The 22,341-nt window shown below is 40.4% G+C and overlaps 1 protein-coding gene across 3 annotated transcripts; it reads left to right on the forward strand.

Moving 5' to 3' along the window:
• Window positions 1-22,105, forward strand: C14H14orf39 (chromosome 14 C14orf39 homolog). Of its 3 annotated transcripts, none has more exons than XM_038756707.1 (18): window positions 1-252; window positions 1,211-1,267; window positions 1,371-1,427; window positions 2,093-2,219; window positions 2,707-2,796; window positions 3,918-4,105; window positions 4,196-4,238; window positions 4,704-4,824; window positions 6,386-6,462; window positions 8,532-8,659; window positions 9,073-9,149; window positions 12,766-12,851; window positions 12,945-13,003; window positions 14,227-14,288; window positions 14,759-14,940; window positions 17,068-17,203; window positions 18,461-18,518; window positions 21,436-22,105. In XM_038756707.1, the coding sequence occupies exons 2-18, from the start codon at window positions 1,219-1,221 to the stop codon at window positions 21,621-21,623; spliced, it is 1,728 nt and encodes a 575-aa protein (XP_038612635.1). In that variant the 5' UTR covers window positions 1-252; window positions 1,211-1,218; the 3' UTR covers window positions 21,624-22,105. The 3 variants fall into 3 exon arrangements, with proteins under 3 accessions (XP_038612635.1, XP_038612634.1, XP_038612636.1); XM_038756706.1 differs by having other exon boundaries at window positions 1-248; XM_038756708.1 differs by having other exon boundaries at window positions 2-248; window positions 14,227-14,261.
• The last annotated feature ends 236 nt before the right edge of the window (window positions 22,106-22,341 follow it).

Below are 22,341 nucleotides of genomic sequence, written 5' to 3' on the forward strand. Positions count from 1 at the left end.
GACTAGGGTTCACCCACCGTTGTTGGGGCCAACGCCACAGCTACTTAAGGCGGGGTTTGGGGGCGTTTTACCCATTTAACCCACTTTCTAACCGTTAAAAAATAGCCCCGATCCCCCTCCTTTACCCCACCGATGTAATTGAAGACAAATTCAGTTGTTTCTTCAACCTTCACTGTGGTAAACCTCTCGGTTGGGTGGTACATTCGTTGAAGGAAGCCATCCGACTCTTTGATTTTTCTCTGCCCTTAGTAGGTGCTTAATACCTCCTTTTTCTCCATCCCTTCAAAACTGATCATTTATGGGGCGCCTACTCTTGCCAGGTGCTTGACAATACGCAATAGAAATGCACTAAAAGGCACACAGAGGAATTTAAACTGCCCTCACGCTGCCAGTGGAATCGATGTGTATTTTGAAATGTGATCTCAGAAGACTTGGACGTTTGTAAACGCTTCATAATTTTCCCCCCGGGGCACTTAATTTCCTCTTCATCATCATCATCATCATCATCAATCATATTTATTGAGCGCATACTGTGTGTAGAGCACTGTACTAAGCGCTTGGGAAGTACAAGTTGGCAACATATTTTTGCCATTGAATAATTCCTCTTCATTCTGTAGAGAGTCTGCAGTTTTCCTAATTAAATGGAACTTCGGGTTCAATTTTCACTTCTTGTGGGAGTGGCATTCCCCTTCCAGTACTCAAGCCTCAATCCCAAAATCGAGATTAGGGTGGCGTGAAATTTTGGATTGATGCGGGAAAATTCCATGTCCCAAATTAAAGTAACCTTAGGGATGCTATATTATAGTATAAATCACAAAAAATCAGGGTTAATATAAACCTTAATTGTTTGAAATTTTAAATTGATTTTTTTTTACCAGAATTGAAAAAGACAGCCCTGATGATAGCTCCTGAGTTACATATATTTTTTAAAGTTCCCCCTGTATTTTTTTGATTGCTTTTGCTGCTTGGTAGAATGCTCCTAACTGTTGTGAAACTGTAAATAGGGGCGGAGATAAATTTTTCTACACAGGTCACCAAGTACAATAATTAAACCCTTTCCTGTTTGAAAAGAAATGATATGTGTAGGGAAATATATTTTAAAATTAGTCTTAGTAATTTGGATAATGTAAATACTCACTATTATGTTTTGCTACTCATCACCCTCGAATATTCTTTCTTGTAAATATTAGTCTGTTTTCTCTTTACACAGTCTTCAAAATGAGTGACATGCTGTTCATTAATTTGAACAGATTTCTGCTAGAACTTGGTAAGTTGCACTGCCAAAGTAAAAATCAAGATAACGTTTTATCTCATTTTTTGATATATTTTGACAATGCTCTGTAACCAGAAAAGGGCTATTTTCATTTCAGTTTTCCAGTATGAGCGAGACTCAACTGTTAAGGAAGATATGATACAGTTAACTCAAAGTAAGTTTAGTTAGATGTGAAGTATCTTTTTTTAACTGAGTGTATATTTGGTTGTGTTCCATGATGCTTTCTGGGGATGGTGTGCTTTGGTTGGCCCTAGGTAAAATATGATGCTGGGTGTTACATATTTTAGTTCTGCCTAAGTGTGTAAAAGTAGGGGTGGGTCCCTTGCATGGAACTTGTCTGTTTTCAGAAACATTGCTTAGGATCCTAAACCCATTCAGAATGCTGAGAGCCCAAAATAGTATTTTGAAACTGTGGCGTCCCAGAAACAATCAATCAATCAATATTTATTGAGCATGTACTATAAGCCGAGCTCTATACTAAGTGCTTGGGAGAGTACAGTATTAAAGAGTGGGTAGACATATTCACTTCCCACCAGCAGTTTATGGACTAGAGGGGGAGAGAGACATTAAAATACATTATAGATATGTACATTAGTGCTAGACACCCAGGACATCTTCGGGAGCTGATAGACAGATTTTCACCTTTACCACCTACTTTCCCCTTCCCTAGGGCCTGCATTATTGCTGTGCCCTAGACTTCCTTGTCCCCAGTGACATTTTGCAACCTAGGTAATTGTTGTCTCTGAGTCAGCAATGCTTAGTATTTCTTGGAACTATCAGAAGTATTTTTCAAATGAAGTAAACCTACTCTGTTTTCAGTTTGCGCTGCAAAAGTTCTGGAAAGCCAAAAGTGCATTGTAAAACTGCATGAAAATATAAACAAAAGTGATGATGAAATTGTCAGCTACCAGAAGCATAAGGAACATTTCAAGGACAGCTGTATCAAGTAGGTACTTGGCAGAAAGCAACTTTTGAAATTTGAGTGGTTATTCTTAAGGATTTCCAACAAGGGAGGCAGCTAGAACTGTTTTCTTGAGATTCCTGGAACCTCAGTGGAGCATTCCCCTCTGGCAGTTGCACTCTCCCAGACTGGAGGCAGAGAGAACCCTCCCTCTGGCCTCTCCAGAGAATGTCTCAGCTGCCAGAGCAAGACATGGTCCAGCTTTGTGGTAGTTGGCAAAAGCCTTTGGAATGCTTGTGGCAGCAGCTCTAAGGACTCAGGCTCCATTTTTGCCAAGTTCTGGAGAAAATGGCACGCCTAGAACCACTCTTCCTGTTTAGGAGTGGGACACCCTGTTTCTGAATGCAGTTGTGCAGGGTTGCCCTCTCTGCTGGAAAAGGGATCCAAGCCCATTGGTTTTATTGGTGATACTATATCTCTTTTAGCTTGTTCAGTATTACATGCTAATAACACATTTTAATTAATTCTCTAGCTGGAAGCCAACATATGATGTCCTTCACAAGCATGAAAATTATTTGCAAGAACAATTTCAGAATCACCAGGAGTCCACTGAAAAGGACAAGTACATGCACCGATTCGATTTTGAAAATTATAATTATTAGAGCAGTATTAATAGTACATTGAGAAGTTAAAAGTCAGTATAGAATTTCTGTGTGTTCGGAAAGAGAAGCCCATGCATAATTTAGGGTATCTGTTTTTGGAGCATATCATTGCTGGTCAGTAGCATCAGAAAACTAAAACTCTGGACAGCAAATTCCCAAGGAATGCCTTGGTGTCACTACTGGGTTTCTCAACCCTTAGGGTGTCATGCTAATGGTGAGGATTTGGGGGTTCTTCGGGAAAATTGAGGTTACAAGAATGTGGATTCTGCAGGTACTCTCCCAACACTCCCTGTCTTACACTGAGGGGGAAGGGGAGGAGAGGAGAGGCAGCCACACCTACTCTGATGAGAAATCAAACCCCCAGTCTTTATTCAAGGTTGTACAAGGGATCAGCCCAGATTTAAGGGGATGGATTTAGGTGTAGTCTGCAGCCCTACTCAATATACTGAATCACAAGATAAACAGTAGTGATTTCAGCCTTTGAACCAATTAATACAGTTTATAAACAATGGGCATATACAGTAATAATTTTTTACAGTAGAATTTAGGTACCCAAATATCAACAGGCAAGTCATCCTAGTGATAGAAAAGATCCTTATGTTTTAATTTTTCAATATTAAATTTCCATTACTGTTTTTGGAGACTTCTTTCACCATTACTTTAGAAAAGTCCTGGGTTTACAGAAAGTGGTCCACTCTTTACTAGCCACAGTGGTCTTGAGGGAAGGGAAAGGGTAGAATGTTTTTGTCTGCCCCTACTTTGAAACAGGGGAGGGTTAAGATTTCTATTTCTAACTTACTTATCCAGAAAGATCACATTTGTGTCCCCACCAACTTGTACCAATTGTTCTTCTAGTAATAAGCACTGATGAATTTCCAAGGGGAAAAAACCCAGGAAAGACAAGGGCCTTAGGTACATAAGAATGGCATTTGGGCCAGTGATTATGTAAGAGAACATCGCATGCCTGAAATTTGGTATTTCTAGTCGAATTGTAAAATGTAATTTAGGAAATATGTTTAATTTTATTCTGCTCTCATTTATGGCACTGATAGAATAAACAGTTATTTCATTTTTTTTTCAGAAAAATGTATCATGATTATATGAGTCAGCATAAAACCGTTTTTGTGCAATACCAAACCACGTATTCAGAACGTACGCTTGCAAAGGAATATTATATAAAAAAAGCAGAATTTGAAGTCATCCATAATCGAGTTCTGTCACAAACTGAACAATTTAAATTAAAGGAAACCACCCTTATGGAACTTCTAGGTACAAATATTGCTTTCACTATTATAATATTATTATGATGATGATGAATTTCCTCAATGAATCAGACTAAAATGTAATTTTATTTTTCAGTGCCTGCACCTTTTAGGTCACTTCCTCATTGGGCGTTACTGATGTATCCATAATGTACAATTTCTGAGTGTTTATCAGAAAAATAGGTGGCTGTCACTTTTAATATGTGACAGTAATGCATGCTTTTAATGAAGAACCATCAAAAAGTAATGCTTTGGATTAAACTTTGATATAATTTTTTAAAATTACATAAAGGTTATCAGGACATATATTATTTACATTGCTTTTTTACATACATTTGATAATACAGTTTGCCTTGCGAAAGGGAAAGTTCAAATTTAATTCAGATTTAAATTTCGTTTCTTGATTTTTATGATTACAGGTTTTACACCATGTCTAATTTGCATAAATTCTATTTTAATCTGATTTCTTATAAGCATATACATATTGGTAAAGTCTTCAGAGATATATTTGGTGTTGCGAATGTCTTACTAATAAAATTTGGTGTAATGTTTGATATTTTTAAATAGTTTATAAATATATTAATAGTCATTCCTTAACATGAAAGTGCTAATTTGAGATATAAAACAGAAGACATCCTCAAACAAGCTGCAAGCGTTACTCAGAAATCAGTATTGCTGAAGAAAGAATCAGAGGAAATGGAAACAAAACTTCATTCTTTGAAAAAGGTATGTACTGCACTGCATTGATTTTTTTGTATAGGCTTTTGCCCAAGTGTATTTGCTTACGAACAAGCATCCATACCTAGACATGCTAACAGGCATTGGCAGAACCAGATTTGCTGTTAAAACACTTGCTAGTCTCAGTGTTCTTAGTGCCAGAGAGACAATGGATCTGAAACCGTGAAAGGTGATTCAAGACAAATAACGTTTTGACCTGAATCCCATACCCGGAAGTGGAGAGGATAGAATAACTTTCTCACCTCCCACTTGGGAATTCTCTGTGGGTTCCAAAACAGAATTGCTGGATGAGTTCCAGCTCCAGTTTCAGTTGTCTGCAACCGGGTCAGAAGGGAAAGAAGAAAAGGAGCAACTGTTTTATGCCCTACATAAAGTAGGGTCCTGCATTTTGAGCAGAACTGGCCTTGGCCATTGGGAACCCATCAGTTATCCTGCTGTGGGGGTGTTGGCAAGGCTGACTGACCAGAACCTTCCTGCCTAAGCATAGAACCCATCCTCATTGCCACCATCGACTCTACTACTGTCGTTCGACCTGACCCCACCAAAAGAAAACCTGCACATGTCCTGTCTCACCTCCCACTTTGGGCCCTGCCTCATCACGGAGCTGAAGTTGCCACAGTGCAGCTTCCACTTGTATCTCTGATATGTGAAGGGGAGCTGAGTGTCTACCTGTACTCCCTTGAAATCCTTGGGACTAAATGGAAACTTCTGTGCTGCAACCTAACCCTCCAAATATTGCCCCTATTCAGGGATTTAGGCCAATAGAGTGGTGTGGCACCTGTGGTGGGGAGATTTTCTCCAAGCTCCGGTAAACATACAGAGGGATGAGATCAAGTCCTTCTAACAGTCTTGTGAATTGGACCCTTAACTCTGGCCAGAAATAGATCTCAACTCTCGAAGGGGCTCAGGGCCAAGGTGTCTTCTGAGCATGGGATGAAAACTCTCCCAGATTTTTTTTGGACCAGAGCAGTCCCTGTGGGCTCATCATAGTACAGACCCGCACCCTCTGACTCCCTCTGATTAAAGCTTATTTAAAATCAGTTGGTGTGTCTTCTTCCTATCACAAGTTACCAGCCTAGAGGGTCTACAGATGGAGACCATATCCATTCCATTGGAGTCCTCTGATCTAGGCAGACCCCCACCTCAGATTTTCACTTGGCAATTTGTCAATTTGAGCTGGCAGGTGATTTATTGAGGGCTAAGTCTTTTGAGGGTATCTTTGGTTTAACGAATTGGAATTACTAGTGGTTACCTTATTGTTCTTTTATTTTCTATTATTTTTCACTTGGGAGCAGCTGGTAGAGATGAGCAAAAGGAAAAATTATCATTGTCATATTTCCCAGTTTAAGCAAAAGCCTTTGAAAGATCCACTGAAAATAGTAAGGCTGAATATATGACCTACAAGAATCAATCACATGATTTCACATAAGATGCACCTTTTTGTATTTATTCATTAAGAAAAACTGTTGGGATTTTAGGTTCCTCAAAAATAATTTCCAGAAACAATTACTTTGAATTTATTTTTTTGGTAAAATTTTTCTTTAAACAGGTTGTCCAATTTTCAGAAGTTAAGAAGCCTGTTGAAAATTTTGAAGAAAAAATAGAAAAAAAAACATTTAAATCAAGGTACAGACTGTTAAATTTGATTTTATAAGAGATGATACTTGTATTGCTACAAATCATTTCAGTTTGTACAGTGGTAAGCATATTGTTCTAAAACCAACCCAATCCTGGATATTCCCAAAAAATTTGGTACTTCAAAAGGAAAAATAATTTTTCATAGCCAATCACCCTCTTTCGCACACCATCACATAACTTTGACATATACATACAATGCCCTTTAGTCACATCTATTGAAATTCCCTCCTTCAAAGGTACAGCCCCAACAGTTTCACACAGGCGCTGTCTGGTGAAAATGATGGATGAGAGAGGGTTTGAATATAGAAAGGGGGCCACATCACTGATTCATTCTGTGTTCGTTCTGTGGTTTAGGGTCCTAAAATTCATAGTCTTTGACTTCTGGAAGGAATTTTGAGAGACTATCAAGTTTATAGCCCCAGCTTTAAGGCAGACGAATAACGAAACCATCCAAAGTATATGGCCAGTCTTTCCTGGTTGCTTATTCCAGTGTTTTATCACCCTGCTTGTCATGAAGAGTTATCTTCTGCTTTAATGTAGACATATTTTCTCTGTTTAACCCTCAGAGGAACTGTAGGGTGGCTGGTCAGTATCTCCACCCTGGTCCCCCACACAGTGAAGACCCTTGGTATTGCACTAAAGACAGTTATTAAGATATCCCTCAGCTCTTTAGCTTTTTCTAGGTTAAACAGCCCCATTTCCTTATTTTGTAACTAATTTTGTGGCACTTCTCTAGATCCTTTTCATTCTCTCCTCATTGTTTTTAAAAATGCAGTGACCCACACTGGACACAGTATTTTAAGAAAGGTTGACACCAGTTCAGCTGTAGCAGAAAGATCATTTCCCAGCCTTGCATGCTATGCTGCAATTGATACATCCCAGGACCATGTTGGCTTTTGTAATAAGGGTGCTACATTGCTGATTCTGGTCATCTGTGACCTGCAGACCTTTGCCTGCTGTTCACGTGCCTCCCTAGCCTACCCCATCCTGCCTCGGTGTTTGTTTGTTTCTTCCTTTTTTGTGTGGTCTGACAGTAGCTTAGAATGATCCAATGAGTTGGGTACACTTGCTCTTTACCCAGATAAAATTACTTCTTCCTAATGTTTTTCTAGGGGCTACAGATCAGTTGATAGTTCAAATGTCTTTTCAGAGAGTTGCATTAGTGCTTCTGAAATTCCCAGGACCTTCATTTTTCCTCTGTTTGAAAATCTATCCCGTTCCAGCCTACAGCCTGGCACGTCTCTGCCCTCCATGAAGTCTCAAAAGCACTTCCTGAAACACCAGTGTTAGACTTAATCAATCGATCGATCATTGTTATTGTGTGCCTACTGAGACTAAAGCAGAATTAGTAAGAATGGTCCCTGGCCTCAAGGGTCTTGCAGTCTTGTGGGGAGGGCAAACACCAAAATATTTATAGATGGCAGGAAAAAGGAAAAGGAGATATGTATATGAGTTTCTGCTTAAGTAGAAGGGTAGGTAAAAGTGCAAATAAGTGCTATGGGAGATTGTGAGTATTTAAAGTACTTAGGTGGCCCAGAAGTGCAGAAGTGGCAGGTGGGGATATGAGCAAGGGAGATTAAAAATTAATCAGGAAGGTTATTGTTTTGGAGGGTGTAAAAGGAACAAGAGATTTGTCTTGTTTTCAAAGTAGTATGTCCTCCCAGTGTGGTGCATATAAATTGTGAGGTAATTTAAGAGGGCAAGAGCACCTGATTATCCTGGACAGTTTACATCCTTGTTGCCCAGCCTCTTAATCGTGTGTGTTCCCTCACCCTGTCTCAGTTAATCCAATCACACCAGGCCTCCAATTCTGTCCTAAATATAATACCTTAGGTGGCAATTTTTACTCAAGGATATCTTGTTATTGTTAATTTTGCTTCCCCTCAAATTCTTAAGTTCTTGTTCCATTGTTTTAAGAAGATTTATTTGTAATTTCAATATGTGCTTTAGGACAGGGAGAAAGTACCATCTGAAATTGCTTTTAAATTTTAGTTATTTCAAGAAATCCTCCCTTTCTCAATTCCTATTTAATAATTTGATCTGAATCGTGTTTTTAGAATTTCGGAAGGACTCGAGCGTCGGCATAGATATCAGCGCAAAAGAAAAGTGTTTCCTCTTTTTGGTTCTCTAAAATCAGTGAGACCTAAAAAACGGTTCAGGCCCTTTTTGGAACTGAGAAAACCAGGTAAAGTTGCTATTTTTATGAAAATGATTTATTTACTTTTGGGTCTTCTACCAACCTGGTCCTGGAACCAGTGAGTAGCTGCATGAACTGGATTCCTTATACCCCAGGAAAGCAAGGATGCCAGCTAGGGTCAAAAGGCACCTTAACATTTGATCACTTTATCCTGTATCTGGGCAGAGAATTGGGCGTATTGTCAATTATAATGAAGTTAACTTTAATAAAGCTAAATTATTATAGTACAGCAAGCCATTAGACAACATTTTCCAATACTATCTAGGTCCTTTGTATCTTCAGGTAATTCAGGATTCATTTTAAAGTTAGATGCTTAATTCGCTAGTTTTTAATTATGTGGCATGTTATATGACTTTCTCCCTGCAAATAATTTGAATGAGGTTTATTGATAAACAACCTAGGTAAAAGAAGAGTAAGATCTTCGAGCAATTCATCATTGGCCAGTATTAGCGCCAACCAAGAGGAAAATGAAGGAAAGGTAGGCTCTCTTTTTGTAAAGCTCCCAAGAGGAGCTAAATGCAATTCCTTGTAGAGTTCTTGCAAATGTGAACTGTGGGGACTCCTACGCGCGATGTTTCTGTTGCAAAGCTCGGGACCCAGAGCCTGAGCCAGCAGTAATATACTGGAAAGCTGCATCAACAGCTAAAACCCAGCAACATGGCCCTCTCAGGACAAAAAGAAAAAAAATCCACTTTTGCTGCTCATCTGACCAATGAGGTTGCAGCAGGGGGGAAAGAGGTGACCTGCAGTCATTGTCAGGAAGCAGATCCTCCCTTGACTCTGCCAAATTAATGAAAAGAATAAAAGGACTCATGCTGATCCTCACAGATACACCTTGTCCACCCAGTGGCTTACACACAGACAGGGAAACATTGCATACAACTTCCACACTGACACAGAGTGACATAAATACAATACATACACATACATATCGACATACCTACAGATACTGAAATGTAAGGATTTAGTGAAAACCACATAGTCACCTACATGGGAAATTTACACAATACGCTCTGGCACACATATAGGAAAACAAGTTTACACACTGACACAGGGAAATGCATAGCTAGTCAAGGAAATTTGCCTCAGACACGTACCACAAGAGTACACAGTGGGGCACACATGGGCACAAATACAGGCCAACTGATATACAAAGGGTGAGGCACAAAAGCTGAAGTATTCAGAGGGAAAACCCACAGAGCTATGACATGGAGACACACACACAGGTCAACTCAGGGGCCTGCAAACCAGAGAAACTCTCAGAGAAACACAGAAAATCATCCAGGAATAAGTAAACATGCTCACAGGTGTGTTCACCTGGACACATACACACACATAGGGACCCAGAGAGTTAGAACTGATAAGCTCATCAGAGGCCTCAAAAGAAAAGCTCACAAACCCATAGGTGGAGGCATCCATTCTTTCCTAGTATGAAATGATAGCCACTAAGAAAGAAGTTAAAGTTTTTGAACTCCTGTGTGGATTCCTTTGATAGTGTATTTAAATAATTCCAGTTTTTAAATGTTATTTCACGGCTGATGCTCTCATCCTATCAATCAGTCAATCGATGGCATTTACTAAACACTGTGTGCAGAGCACTGTACTAAGTGCTTGGGAGAGCAAAACAGGGTTGGTAGACAACGTTCCCTGCCCACAAGGAGGTTACAGTGTAGAGGGACAGATAGGCATTAACTCTGTTGTCAATTTCTCTACATGGGGGTGAGGCTCATAAATGCAATAAAATTGCACTAATTCATACCAAAGGGGATGAGGAAAGTCAAATCTGAATTAGTGAAAAAGTAGATTAGGTGCCACGGTCTGTGAGTGCATGGATGAGCTCAGCTTAGTTGTAGCTTTCTGGAGTTTGTACTGGTCTGTGTTTCTCTGAGTGCCCCTTTGAATTTGCCCAGGACAGCTGGAAATGAGCGGAGACTCTGTGACCCAACACTTCTCACCAACTCCCATCTGTTTTTGCATATTTCTTGCTTCTCTGAAGCATAACGGAAGGTTTATAAACCCTGGTGTTGATTGAACAGCTCCTTCTTTAATTAAAGCCAGCCTTCACTTGGCAGCAGTAGACAGAGAAGAAAGGCAAAAAGAGGAGCGTAATACTTAGAGACATTATCTTGAATTCAGAATTAATGGGGTCTAAATTAATACAATTTGAATTTTTAGCAGAGAACTAATTCAAAGTTGTTCAGACTTTTAAATAAATTAGGAAAAGGTCTGGGATGGTAACAGGAATCTTGTAATTTGTAAGCTGATTTTGGTGCAAAAACTAAGTGTTTTTATAACTGTGTATAAAAGGGATTAGGTAGAATTAATCAATCAGTTGTATTTATTGAGTGCTTACTTGTGTGCAGGGCACCATATAAAGTGCTTGCAAGAATACAATGTAATAGAATTGGTAGACATGTTCCCTGACCAAAAGGAACTTACTGGACAGACATTAAAGAATATTAGAGATATGTATTTAAGTACTGTGGGTTGAATATCAAGTTCTTAAAGGGTGCAAATCCAAGTGCAAAGGCAACACAAAAAGCAAGTGGAAAGAGCATTGGACTTGGAGCCAGAGGATCTGGGTTCTAATACCGGTTCTACCAATTGCTTGATGTGTGCCCTTGGGCGTCACTTAACTTCTCTGTGCCTCAGTTACCTCATCCGTAAAATGGAATTAAACCTTTCTCCGTCCAATTTAGATTGCGAGCCTCATGTGGAACAGGTACTGTGTCCAACCTGATAAACTGGTATCTATCCCAGGACTTCAGTGTTTGACACAAAATAAGCCCTTAAATACCATAAAAAATACAGAAAGAAGAGGGAATAGGGGAAATCAGGGAAGGCCTCTTGGAGGAGTTACGATTTTAATAAGACTTTGAAGGTGGGAAGAGTTGTGGCCTGTCAGATATGGAGGAGGAGGAGGAAGTTCCAGGCCAGAGGGAAGACATGGGCAAGGGTTTGGTAGCCAGAGAGACAAGATTGAGTTACAGTTAGTAGGTTGGTGTTAGTGGAGTGAGAGGTGAGCGTGCAGGGCTGTTGGGAAGTCAGGGAGGTAAATTGCGAGGGGGCAAGATGATAGTGCTTTAAAGATGATAGTAAGGAGTTTAGCGCTTAGTACAGTGCTCTGCACACAGTAAGCGCTCAATAAATACGATTGATTGAGTTTTTGATGTACAGATGGAGGAGCAACCACTGGAACAGGAAAGGACAACATATATCTCCATGCAGCACTGGTGTGGTTGCTCCTGAGAAATTGGTCTCCTGTTGCAACAGCCTGACCCAGAAGGTTCCTAGTTCTTCCGAGACCTAGCTTGGGAATGGAGGGAGGGTAGGGGCTTAGAAGAGCTGAAGGTCACAGTCCTTCTTGTTCAGGGCACCCATAGATTTTTACCTATATTGATTCACTCATACAGACAGAGGCACTGACAGACCCACCCAAAAGACACACTAATACCCACAGAGATACACAGGCACATGGAGACAGACACGCATCCACCCAAAAAGATACACAAAACATGCAACCACACAGATTCATTCATTCATTCAATCATATTTATTGAGCGCTTACTGGTTGCAGAGCACTGTACTAACCACTTGGGAAGTACAAGTACAAGATGCAACAAAGTATGCAGATGTGAGCACTTGCGCACACGCATACACCCACACATATACACACATCCTTAGAAGTTCTTATCAGACAACTTCAAGGATTAAGGAGGTGGTCACCAACGGAAGAAGGTTTGGAAGATGTTGAAAGAAAAGGAGAGAGGGCACTTTCCAGCAAATTTGGAACCTGGAAGGCAAGGTAAGGAGGTATTTCAGCGGAGAGCAGGAGCTAGAAAGCCTTCAAGGAAGAGAGGAACAGGGGATGGAGGACTGGATTTGGATTTCTGAAGTCAGAGTGGGAAAGGGAGTGGAGGTGGGAGAAGGAGAGAGTCTTCCTGATTACCTCCTGGCTTTTTTGTGGCTACCCCCTTGACTATCCTTTTCCCTTCTTTAATACGTTACTGGGCATGTGTGTATATCTGTCAATTCACAGAGATTCTTCGGGAGTAAATTTAATGTGTCAGGTTTAAGTATTCCCTTTGGTTTAGGAACGTAATGACTCTGCAGTGAATAAGCAATCGAAATATGACCAACTTGCTGCTTCAGTTAATTTGCAAAAATTGCTGCAGTTCAGGTAACCTTTTAAATTACGATAATATTTTATTTCTGATCTTAGGACTGATTATATTTCCTCAAAAAATAACTTGTGGTCTTTGTACATTTGTAGACAGTCAACTGCTCAGAAACAATCAAACTATAAGAAGTCATTTGACCAAGGAGAAAGAGGTATTTGCCCTCCATATTATACCTACAAGGAGGTGGGGAATTGAGAAGCAACTTTTTCTGATTTTCCTTTTATAATCCTAAAATTGTCTTTAAGAATCAAGATTTCATTCCGACTTCCAGTTCATTTTCAATTAGGTTAAATTTTGTATTCCCTTGACTCAATCATAAATTTCACACACATCTTATTTCAAGATAGATCAAGCAAAACAAAAGATATTGTAAAGATATTGGCAGTTATGTTGCCCTCAGTAAAGGCATTGCACAGTTTGTTAAAGTGCTATGCTTTTGTAGACTCCCGAGTCACAGGAAACTGTTTTTGTTGTCATTAGGCATGACAACTCACCATTAGAATGTGTCCAAATAACCAAGTTGTAGGCCATGAAACTCAACAGAGAATTCATCTATGTGAAAGACTGTCTAGGCAAAATTTGCAAGTAAGTTTGAAAAAAATCTACAGAACTGAAAATGTTTTTACCAGCTGGTCAGATTTTCATGATTCTTCACATTTAGCATTTGTTTTAGCATTGAGGCAGTTGATGTTAGTTAACATTAGTCACCAAGAAGTGCATTATTCGTTTTGGGGACTCATTTTTCATTTTCACTTTGTAGCCTGATACTTTTCAGATCTGTCCACTTTTCCTATGGTCTCAGGCCCAGGGGCCTGTGTTCATGAGCAAAAGCTGCCTCATATTACTTGGCGCTATGGGACCGCCCCTAAAGCAGAGTTTCCTATTGCTGTAAATCAACTTGGCAGTGGAGAAATGGTGACAATGACAGGCAGCTGGGAGGAGTATCCAAAATGATGGTTCATTTGGAGGGATGATCAGGAATCAGGAGGCAGGGGCATGGAAAGAAAGGAATACACTAAAATGGAGTGGGCAAGCAGAACCTCTGGTCAACTGAGGGCCATGCTTGCTACTTCTTCTGCACTGCCCTGGACGGATGGGGAAATAAACTACCCTGCTTGAGCCAGTGCCTGTCTGTGCCCTGTGCCTGCTGCCATGCAGGGGTAGGGGCAGTTGGTCTGTGATGCCCGGGGCATTTCCTGGGAGCATCAGTAGAGACCATGGAGGCTCATCCTTCCTCTGCCACTGGGAAGACGAATTAGCATAAGTCCTCCTGAGTTTGATTGGAATACTGATTTCAGCCCCTGATAACTGATTTCAACTCCAAACCCTCCTTTGAAACATTAGGTGAGGATAAAATAGCAATTTTCTTTGCAGATGCTGAATGTCAAGATGAGAACCCAGAGAGGAAGGTAAATGATTCTACTTGCATCTCCCATGTAAGCTAAGTGTTTTTTAAATTATAGTCAGTTAAGTACTATCAGTAACTTCAGATGGCGGGATAATTAAATCGCATCCTTATAAAGTGGGAGGGGTCTTCAGTCTTGTCAGTCACACTCAGAACACACTGATCAAATCTTATGCTCAGGTGTGTCAGCTTTGAACCTGGACACCTATCCATTGTGGATTGTATCTTAGAATAAGTAGTAGTAGTCATTTTTATTTCTCAGATTAATCTCATTTTTATATATTATGTTACTAAAGTATAGGCATTGTCCAAGTGCATTATAATGATCTATTCTTGAGATAAATATCTTCTAGTTATTAGGCAAGTATTCCAATAGTACTCTGATTTGACTTGTTGCCAGATGTATATTACACTCCCTTTCTAAGAGTTTCAAGTTCTGTTGTATTCATTTTCTCATATGTGCTAATTAAGTGGGTTTTCCAAAAACTGTGACATTGACAGGATACCAGCGCAGAAAATTTTGGAGAGTCAAAAGAAGATTATTCTGTTGCAGTATATAAAAGTACTGAACAATTCCCAAGTGAACCCAAGAGCTCCTTGGTTGGAAGAACTACTGAATTTTTGAGAATATCTGCATCTACTGGAATGGAAGGACAACTTCCTATGACACTTCCATTTGTATTGTATGATTTTATTTCTCTTTGCTTTTTTTGTCTGTTATAAATGCACATGTGGTTATGCCGCAATGGGACCATGATAGGCAAGGACGAGAGAGTGCAAGTGACACTGCCAAACCACTAGCACCACAATCAGTTCCTTCAGAAGTTTTCATAACTGGACCGAGCCTCATCTGCCTCTTCTTGACAGATACCCCATCCTATAAATGTTAACACTAACCTTAGTGCTTCCAATGCCTGAAATTAGCCCCCCATTCCCTTCCTTAACTTCTGCTGGCCTTAACAAGGGAAAGATGTTACTGTCCCGTTTCCTTTGCTAACTGCATGGAAATTGGGCCACATCTCTTGTCTTGTGTGAGGTTGCTTTGGATGGATCCCCCTGGCCAGCAGTGGCTGAAATAGTCCCCTAAAGGCCTGAAAAGGTGAGTGCCCCTGTTAGGACACAGAAATTCCCTCATTATAGCACTGTTTTTTGAACACTCTTTCATCATGGCAATACTACTAAATTTCAATGCTGGTATTTCTTGCAGCTCACTCATACTGAGGTAGTACTTCAGAGTTTAAACACCTCTCTTTCTCACCTCCACAACCTTTGGAGTATTTTGAGTGATAGCAGTAGCTAGTGACAGATTTTTAATGTGGAGGCACAAGGTGCCTGTTTGCTGAAGAGGATGTGAAAGATAACACTTTGAAAATTAAGTACTTAAATGTTAACACATAAAAGAATCAAAGTATTTTATTATTGGTATTTATTCACATTGCTATTTGATCATGTAACCATGGCCCTGGGAGTCAGAGAACCTGGGTGTTAATCCTGGTTCTGCCACTTGCCTGCTGTAGGACCTTGGGCAAGTCACTTAACTTTTCTGTGCCTCTGTTTTCTTATCTGCAAAATGGGGGTGAAATGCCTGTCCTCCCTCCTGCATAGATTGTGAGCCCCATGTAGGGCAGAGACTATGTCTAACCTGATTATCTTGTATCTCCCCCAGTGCTTAGTGCAGTGCTTGGTACATAGTAAGCACATGACAAATATCACAATTAATAATAATTGTGTTTTTTCACTCTTTTAAAATAATTTATATCACAGTTAATATTAATTGTGTTTTTTCACTCTTTTAAAATAATTTATATCTCTCAATTTTTTTGATCTTGGGGATGCATCAGTATGCATTACAGGATCTTCTATTAGAACCCATGCTTCATTTAACTCTTTTTTGGGGAATATCCTAGGAAAGTTGAGCTAATTCACTAAACAAAGATGTGAAAAAACTCAAAGACGAAAGTAGTAATAGTAATTGCTTAGCAAGTGCACACAGTTGTACTCTCCCAAGAGTTTAGTTCAGTGTGGTGCTCATAGTAAATGCTTATTAAAAACCATTGATGATTAAAGTTTCAATACACTAAAACAAAAGTGGGCAATGGTTTTGGCTCGAAGCCTGCTTACCTAAGCTCACAAGACTCTGGGAGACTGGATACTCAAACTACCCTCAGAACAGGGCAGGAGTTTAACTTATAGAAGCTGCTGAGATGGCTCCTAGCTGTTTTTGTGTCCAAAGAGAATGTATGTAATCTTGCCATGGAGGCTTCTAGTAAGCCCCAAGCCTGCCCCAGATCCAAACTTCCACAAATTAACTGGTTGCTGAATCCCATCAGTCCCATATATGTCCATTGACATCTAGGCAAGCGGGCAGGCAGTAGGACCAATGACCTTGGCTCTAACTCCCAAGAAGGTGTGTGATGTCACCACAATTTGGGGTAATTGGATGGCCACCTTTTTTTCCCACGTGCCCACCTCGGGAACTCTTAGTGCTAAGAAGTGATGGTGGCAAGAGAAGCCTGGCTGGGATGAGGCTGAGCTCTGAGTTTTCCAGCAGGGAAGGAAGTGCCTTCCAGGGTTCTGGTCACACTGAAGAATGACACTGAGGACTGCTGCTGTTGCCGCTAAGGCTGCTGACACTTCCAAGATTTCCCTCTGCCTCTGGGCTGCTTCATTTGCGAGCCCATCCCACTCTCCCCTCACCCTTATTCTGCTCACCTCTGCTCCACCCTCACCTCTGCTCAGGCAGCAGAGATGGTGGAAGCCTCTGCATCGGGGGAAGAAAATAATGCTGTTTCCTTCTTTTACCATAACAGGGATCAAAATATAGACTCTGAAGATCCAAATCAAGAAGAATCATCCACAATTCCTTTCTTTCTGACATCTGCCACCCAGTCACCTGGATTCAGTTTTTTTGATTCTGCTCTATTTACAGGACACTCATCGAATCAGGTACTCGCGTACAGTGATTGTGAGCTTTGATTTTTGGTCTCATGTTCTCACTGCCTGGTTATTTTTCACAATTCCAATGGATTGATGAGGGTAGATCAGAAGCTTCTTGAGGGCAGGAATCATATCTTCCAACTCTAGTACTTTCTAGACTGTGAGCCCATTCTAGACTGTGAGCCCACTGTTGGGTAGGGACCGTCTCGATATGTTGCCAACCTGTACTTCCCAAGCGCTTAGTAAAGTGCTCTGCACACAGTAAGTGCTCAATAAATACGATGGATTGATTGATTCCCCAAGCAGTCAGTACAGTTCTCTGCAACAGTAAGCATTCACTAAATATCACTGATTGATTGATTGATGGATTGAATCTGGGATACAGCTGATTCTAGACTGTGATCCCGCTGTTGGGTAGGGACCGTCTCTATATGTTGCCAACTTGTACTTCCCAAGCGCTTAGTACAGTGCTCTTGCACACAGTAAGCGCTCCATAAATATGATTGAGTGAATGAATTCAGTTTTCCAGATAGGTGGAGTTACAAAAATTGGCAGCAGCCCTTCCAATCCGCACATCTAGCTGCTCACTGTACATTGCTGTGCCTCCATGGGGCAGGCAAACTTAACAGTAGGTTGAACAACATTCACAGAATTTGCTGGGGTCCTAACGGGGTTAACGATAGCAGAATTGTTAGCCAGCCAGAGAGAGGCAGAACCTGGGGCATGGCTCCTGGGCCCCTTCCAATCCAGTCCCACTTTGTGGGTGGGTTGATGCATTGCTGGAGCAGATTGGGGCTCCATCAGAACTTTCCATTTCTCTCAGAGGACTTCCTGACAGTCTACCTGCCAGCCGGGTCCTGGGGCCTTGGGTGTCTGAACAGAATTCAGGAAGCCCTCCTTGGGGCAGGGAGAAAGAATGAAGCCCGGATGATGGGCCCCTGGGTTTTCCTGATCCTGTCCTGTATCCCAGCTGTCACACCCAAGACTCCAGAACTGACCTGGGAATGGAGATTTTGAAGAGAGCATTCTTTGACCGAGATTAACGCCTTTTGACCCTACTGCCACAAACAACCCATTCACGGGGCTGGGGCAGGGGAAGGGAAGAACTAACTGGAGCTTAGTGCTCTTCTCAGGTTTCTTAAATGATTTTCCACTTGTCCATTTGAATTTGATTTTACTGGGAAAGCCAAGTATTGCATCTTTTCTTCCTCTCAAAATGTGAATGCAATTTTGTTCATAACAAAGCAAATATAAATTATTTTTCAGTTTGATGAGAATAATTCTGCTGAAAATTTTAACCCGGGCTCATCACAGAAAGATATCGGTAAGCCTTTTAATAAGTAGAATATATCTGTGTTCCTATTTTGCAGTTCATTGTTTTAATGAGAATAGGGCTGTTAGGAGGTTTTTTCACTTAGAATTCAGTCTGCATTCCGGTACCCTTGCCTTTTCTCAGGCAGAAGAGAAATTTTAGAGTAGAATAGAGATGAGGGGACACAGAATAAAAGGACTAAACCGCAAGGTGAACATAAAGCTAATTGCCAGATGGATGACTAAGTGAAATAAAAATTGCCTGCTCATCACTATCCCGGCAAATGTGGAATTAGTGCTGGGTTAATTTTTGACCCAGGCATATTTGGGTCAAAAGTGAGAATTTCCTCTGAAAAAAATCTAATCCAAAATATGCTTTCCCTGGGCAGACTTCCCCACTTTGCCTGTTGATGTATCGAATATTGACTTATACAAGTCGAATTAAATTATTTGAAAAAATAGAAAACATTTTAAAATAGGTGTGAAAGAATACCAAATTAAGGATTTAAATGTGCTGAATTTTCTCTTAAATGATGGCTCACGATGCCCAAACTGGTTAGGAAGCTTGACTGGCCAGGAAATGTTGCAGATGGCCCAAGGAGATGTGGCCCCTTAATGCCATTGAGGTAATATGGATACATTTGGGAGGCACTGTCGAAGAGGTAGTTATCCAACCAAATATTTTACGAGAGTTTGTCTTGCCACCCACAACTGATGCAGGGCCGGTATGGAGAGCTTGCCTATAGATCAGAATTTACAGTAGGGATCAGTCACTGTGGAACAGCTGTCTGAACTTGCTGTTCCTCAGACTGCAGTGGTGACTTGATAAAGCATAGGAGCAAAAATCCTGGGTTCCTATGTTGGCAGGCTAAGTGTTCTTTGTCAGAGGTCACTCTTGGTAGTCGTCTATGTGCTGAGGAAATTACTGAAGTGTACCTGTCTCTGTAAGAGTCTGTCTTTGTGATGGGTATAGAGCCCTCTCTACTTTACAGTCATATGTATGAGTCCATATATATTCCTCAGGGTGGTGTTTAAGTCTTTGTCATCCAGGCTTTTTATTTAGCTTGTTCTGTATTCCTTGATATGATTTGAGAAGCATGCCTTTGGTCAGGATGTGGGACATCAGCACTATACAGCGTGTGTCTGGCTACAGGTGGCTTTTGGAGTTCAGAGTCAGTGTCATCAACCCAATCTTGGTGGCTTCTTCGGAAAGCCCCCACAGCGTAAAGCTTCCGGGAAGAGAATTTCTCTTGGAGACACCCAACCTTTGGCTACATCTGTAGGGACAGGCAGGGTTCTTTGCTCCTGAAGAGCTGCTCTGAAGTTCTTTGTGTGTTTCATTCTTTAGCTGAGTTGTTTGCCTGGGAAATGTGGATGTCACTTTGGGATATAATGGCTTTCTCGTAAGTGAGAGTTTTGAACTTGGCAGCAGATGGTCAGTTCAACACTCAGGGCCATACAGAGAAGCAGTGGCATGATCCTCACCATTGGCTTTAAAGCTCGCCCTCACATTGCCTCCTACTTCACCTCCCTTCTCTCCTTCTACAACCCAGCCTGCACACTTCGCTCCTCTGGTGCTGACTTTCTCCCTGTGCCTCGACCTCACCTGTCTTGCTGACGACCCCTGACCCACATCCTACCTCCGACCTGGAATGCCCTCCTTCCTCAAATCTGCCAGACAGTGACTCTGCTCCACTTCAAAGCCTTACTGAAGGCACATTTCCTCCAAGAGGCCTTCCCAGACTAAGCCCCACTCTTCCTCTTCTCCCATTCCCTTCTGCATCACCCTGACTCACTCCCTTTGCTCTTCCCCCTTCTCTCCACCCCACAGCACTTATGTATATATCTGTAATTTTATTTATTCATACTGATGTCTGTTTCCTTGTATTGATGTCTGTCTCCCCACTCTAGACTATGAGGCTTGTTGTGGGCAGGGATTGTGTCTATTGCTGTAGTGTACTTTCCCAAGCACTTAGTACAGTGCTCTGCACACAGTAAGAGCTCAATAAATACAACTGAATGACTGAATGAGTGATTGCTCTCTAGGTTACCTTGTCAGACCGAAATATCAGCCATAATTTCCTCCTACTTCATTCATCCTGCTTGAATCGTGGATGTCTTTTTCTCATTCAAACAGCAGAAATCTCCGTTACGAGCTGACTTTTGGTTCAGTGAGCTGGCTGTTGGTTTAATTTAGCAATCCTGTGTTTTTTAGTGATTTTTCTGCTCATTCCAGCATTAGTGCCCACATGAGCATTGAAATCAATGAAATCTTCCACGAGAATGAGCCTGTCAGACACTGATGCAGCTGTCCTGAATCTGTGCAGATCCTCATAGGATCTTTCTTCCCTCCCATTGCTGGCGGTCATGGTGGGATATATGCTTGATGAGAGTGGTGCAGTGCCTCTGTTTCAGACACAGAGAGAGGGTCATGAAATGCTAACTAAGGCCTCTGGGCCGCTTGGCATTTGACTCAAGTGATCCTCTGCACAGAGTAGATGATAAATTAATATGGTTAAAGTTAATGAAATAGCCCCTTCATTCGTGCAAAACATAAATCACAATTAACTTTCTACATATTTATATTGGCATTATGTAATGAAATCTTGGCATTATGTAATGAAATCTGTTCTTAATGTAGTGAATTTTACCTACATAAAAGTGGCAGAAATATTTGGTAGACTGGCTTTTGAGTCATTCTGGAATGTAAATATTCCCCTTCTTAAATAATTCTCAGAAAATCAAAATATAATTCTATTTGCCCTATTTAAAGTTTCTCAAATCATTACTTTTAAATTGTAGAACTCTTTCAATGTCATGATAGTCACAATTGCTAGTATATTCAATTCACTGGATAGCAAATATTGCATTTGCAACTCAAAATACATTTTAATTTAATATTTCTAATCTAAAATATTTATTTTCTTTAGGAAACTTGTTTGGGAAATTGGAAGAAGATGCATTTACATTTCCATTTGCAACGGAGTCTTCAGCTCCTAAATTCGAAAGTGGAAAGGATGACTTTAGTTTTTCTTTTCCATTTGAACACGATCAGAGTTCGCAACCATGTACCTCTACATCTTCTCCCCAAACTACAAAGCAGCTTATCTTTTTTTGAACACATTTCTTTAACTATTTTGCTATTCTGTCAGTGATTAATTCATAGTTTTTCATTGTTTAGAAACACAGTGAACACTCTCTTTTCTGTGTCATATAATGCCATGAGTTGGTTTCAAGGATTTTTGTCATTTAAATATTGAAAGAAATTAAGCATACTTTCACTTCATTTTTGTTCCTATTATTAGTCTTGTTAAGCATTACCTTTAATGGGTTTGACTGCGGCTTCTATTTAAGCAGAACTTTCATGAACTCCAACAGAGTTTGTGTTTCTAGATCCTCTTAAGTATTTTGTTTTCTCTGTCTTTACAGATTAAGTAGTTTAACTGATTTAAATCCTTTTCTGACTTTACTGAAAACATTAAAATAATTCCATTGGCTTTAATAAAGTACAAGAGTTTCAGTGATAACATCATTAATGCCATTTGCTTGGTTTCACGAAAGATTATTTTTCCATTTCTCTTCTATAAACACTGATTACCTTATTGCTTATCTACAAATATTTGTATGAATTGGCTGAATTTGTATGAAAATACTTGAGAATTCACCAATTTCATAAATGTTTTACTGTATCAATTGTTGTCCGTGGTTTTTCAAGTAGCACTTTTAGTAAGTTTCCTGACTTGAAATGATTGGTGTCTAGGAGATCTGTGGAATGGATCAGAGATTAAGGAAGTTTAAGACTATTTTAGAAGTAATGGAAATGTTTTTTCAAAGGA

Source organism: Tachyglossus aculeatus, chromosome 14 (genome assembly GCF_015852505.1).
Source record: "Tachyglossus aculeatus isolate mTacAcu1 chromosome 14, mTacAcu1.pri, whole genome shotgun sequence".
In the NCBI taxonomy this organism is placed as follows: domain Eukaryota; kingdom Metazoa; phylum Chordata; class Mammalia; order Monotremata; family Tachyglossidae; genus Tachyglossus; species Tachyglossus aculeatus.

Bases quoted from the DNA above. Each gene is read 5' to 3' on its own strand.
- C14H14orf39 (XM_038756707.1), top strand. From the start codon at position 1,219: ATGAGTGACATGCTGTTCATTAATTTGAACAGATTTCTGCTAGAACTT. The intron at 4,825-6,385 runs GTATGTACTGCA...TTCTTTAAACAG, and splicing joins AACTTCATTCTTTGAAAAAG to GTTGTCCAATTTTCAGAAGT. The intron at 12,852-12,944 runs GTAACCTTTTAA...GTACATTTGTAG, and splicing joins CAAAAATTGCTGCAGTTCAG to ACAGTCAACTGCTCAGAAAC.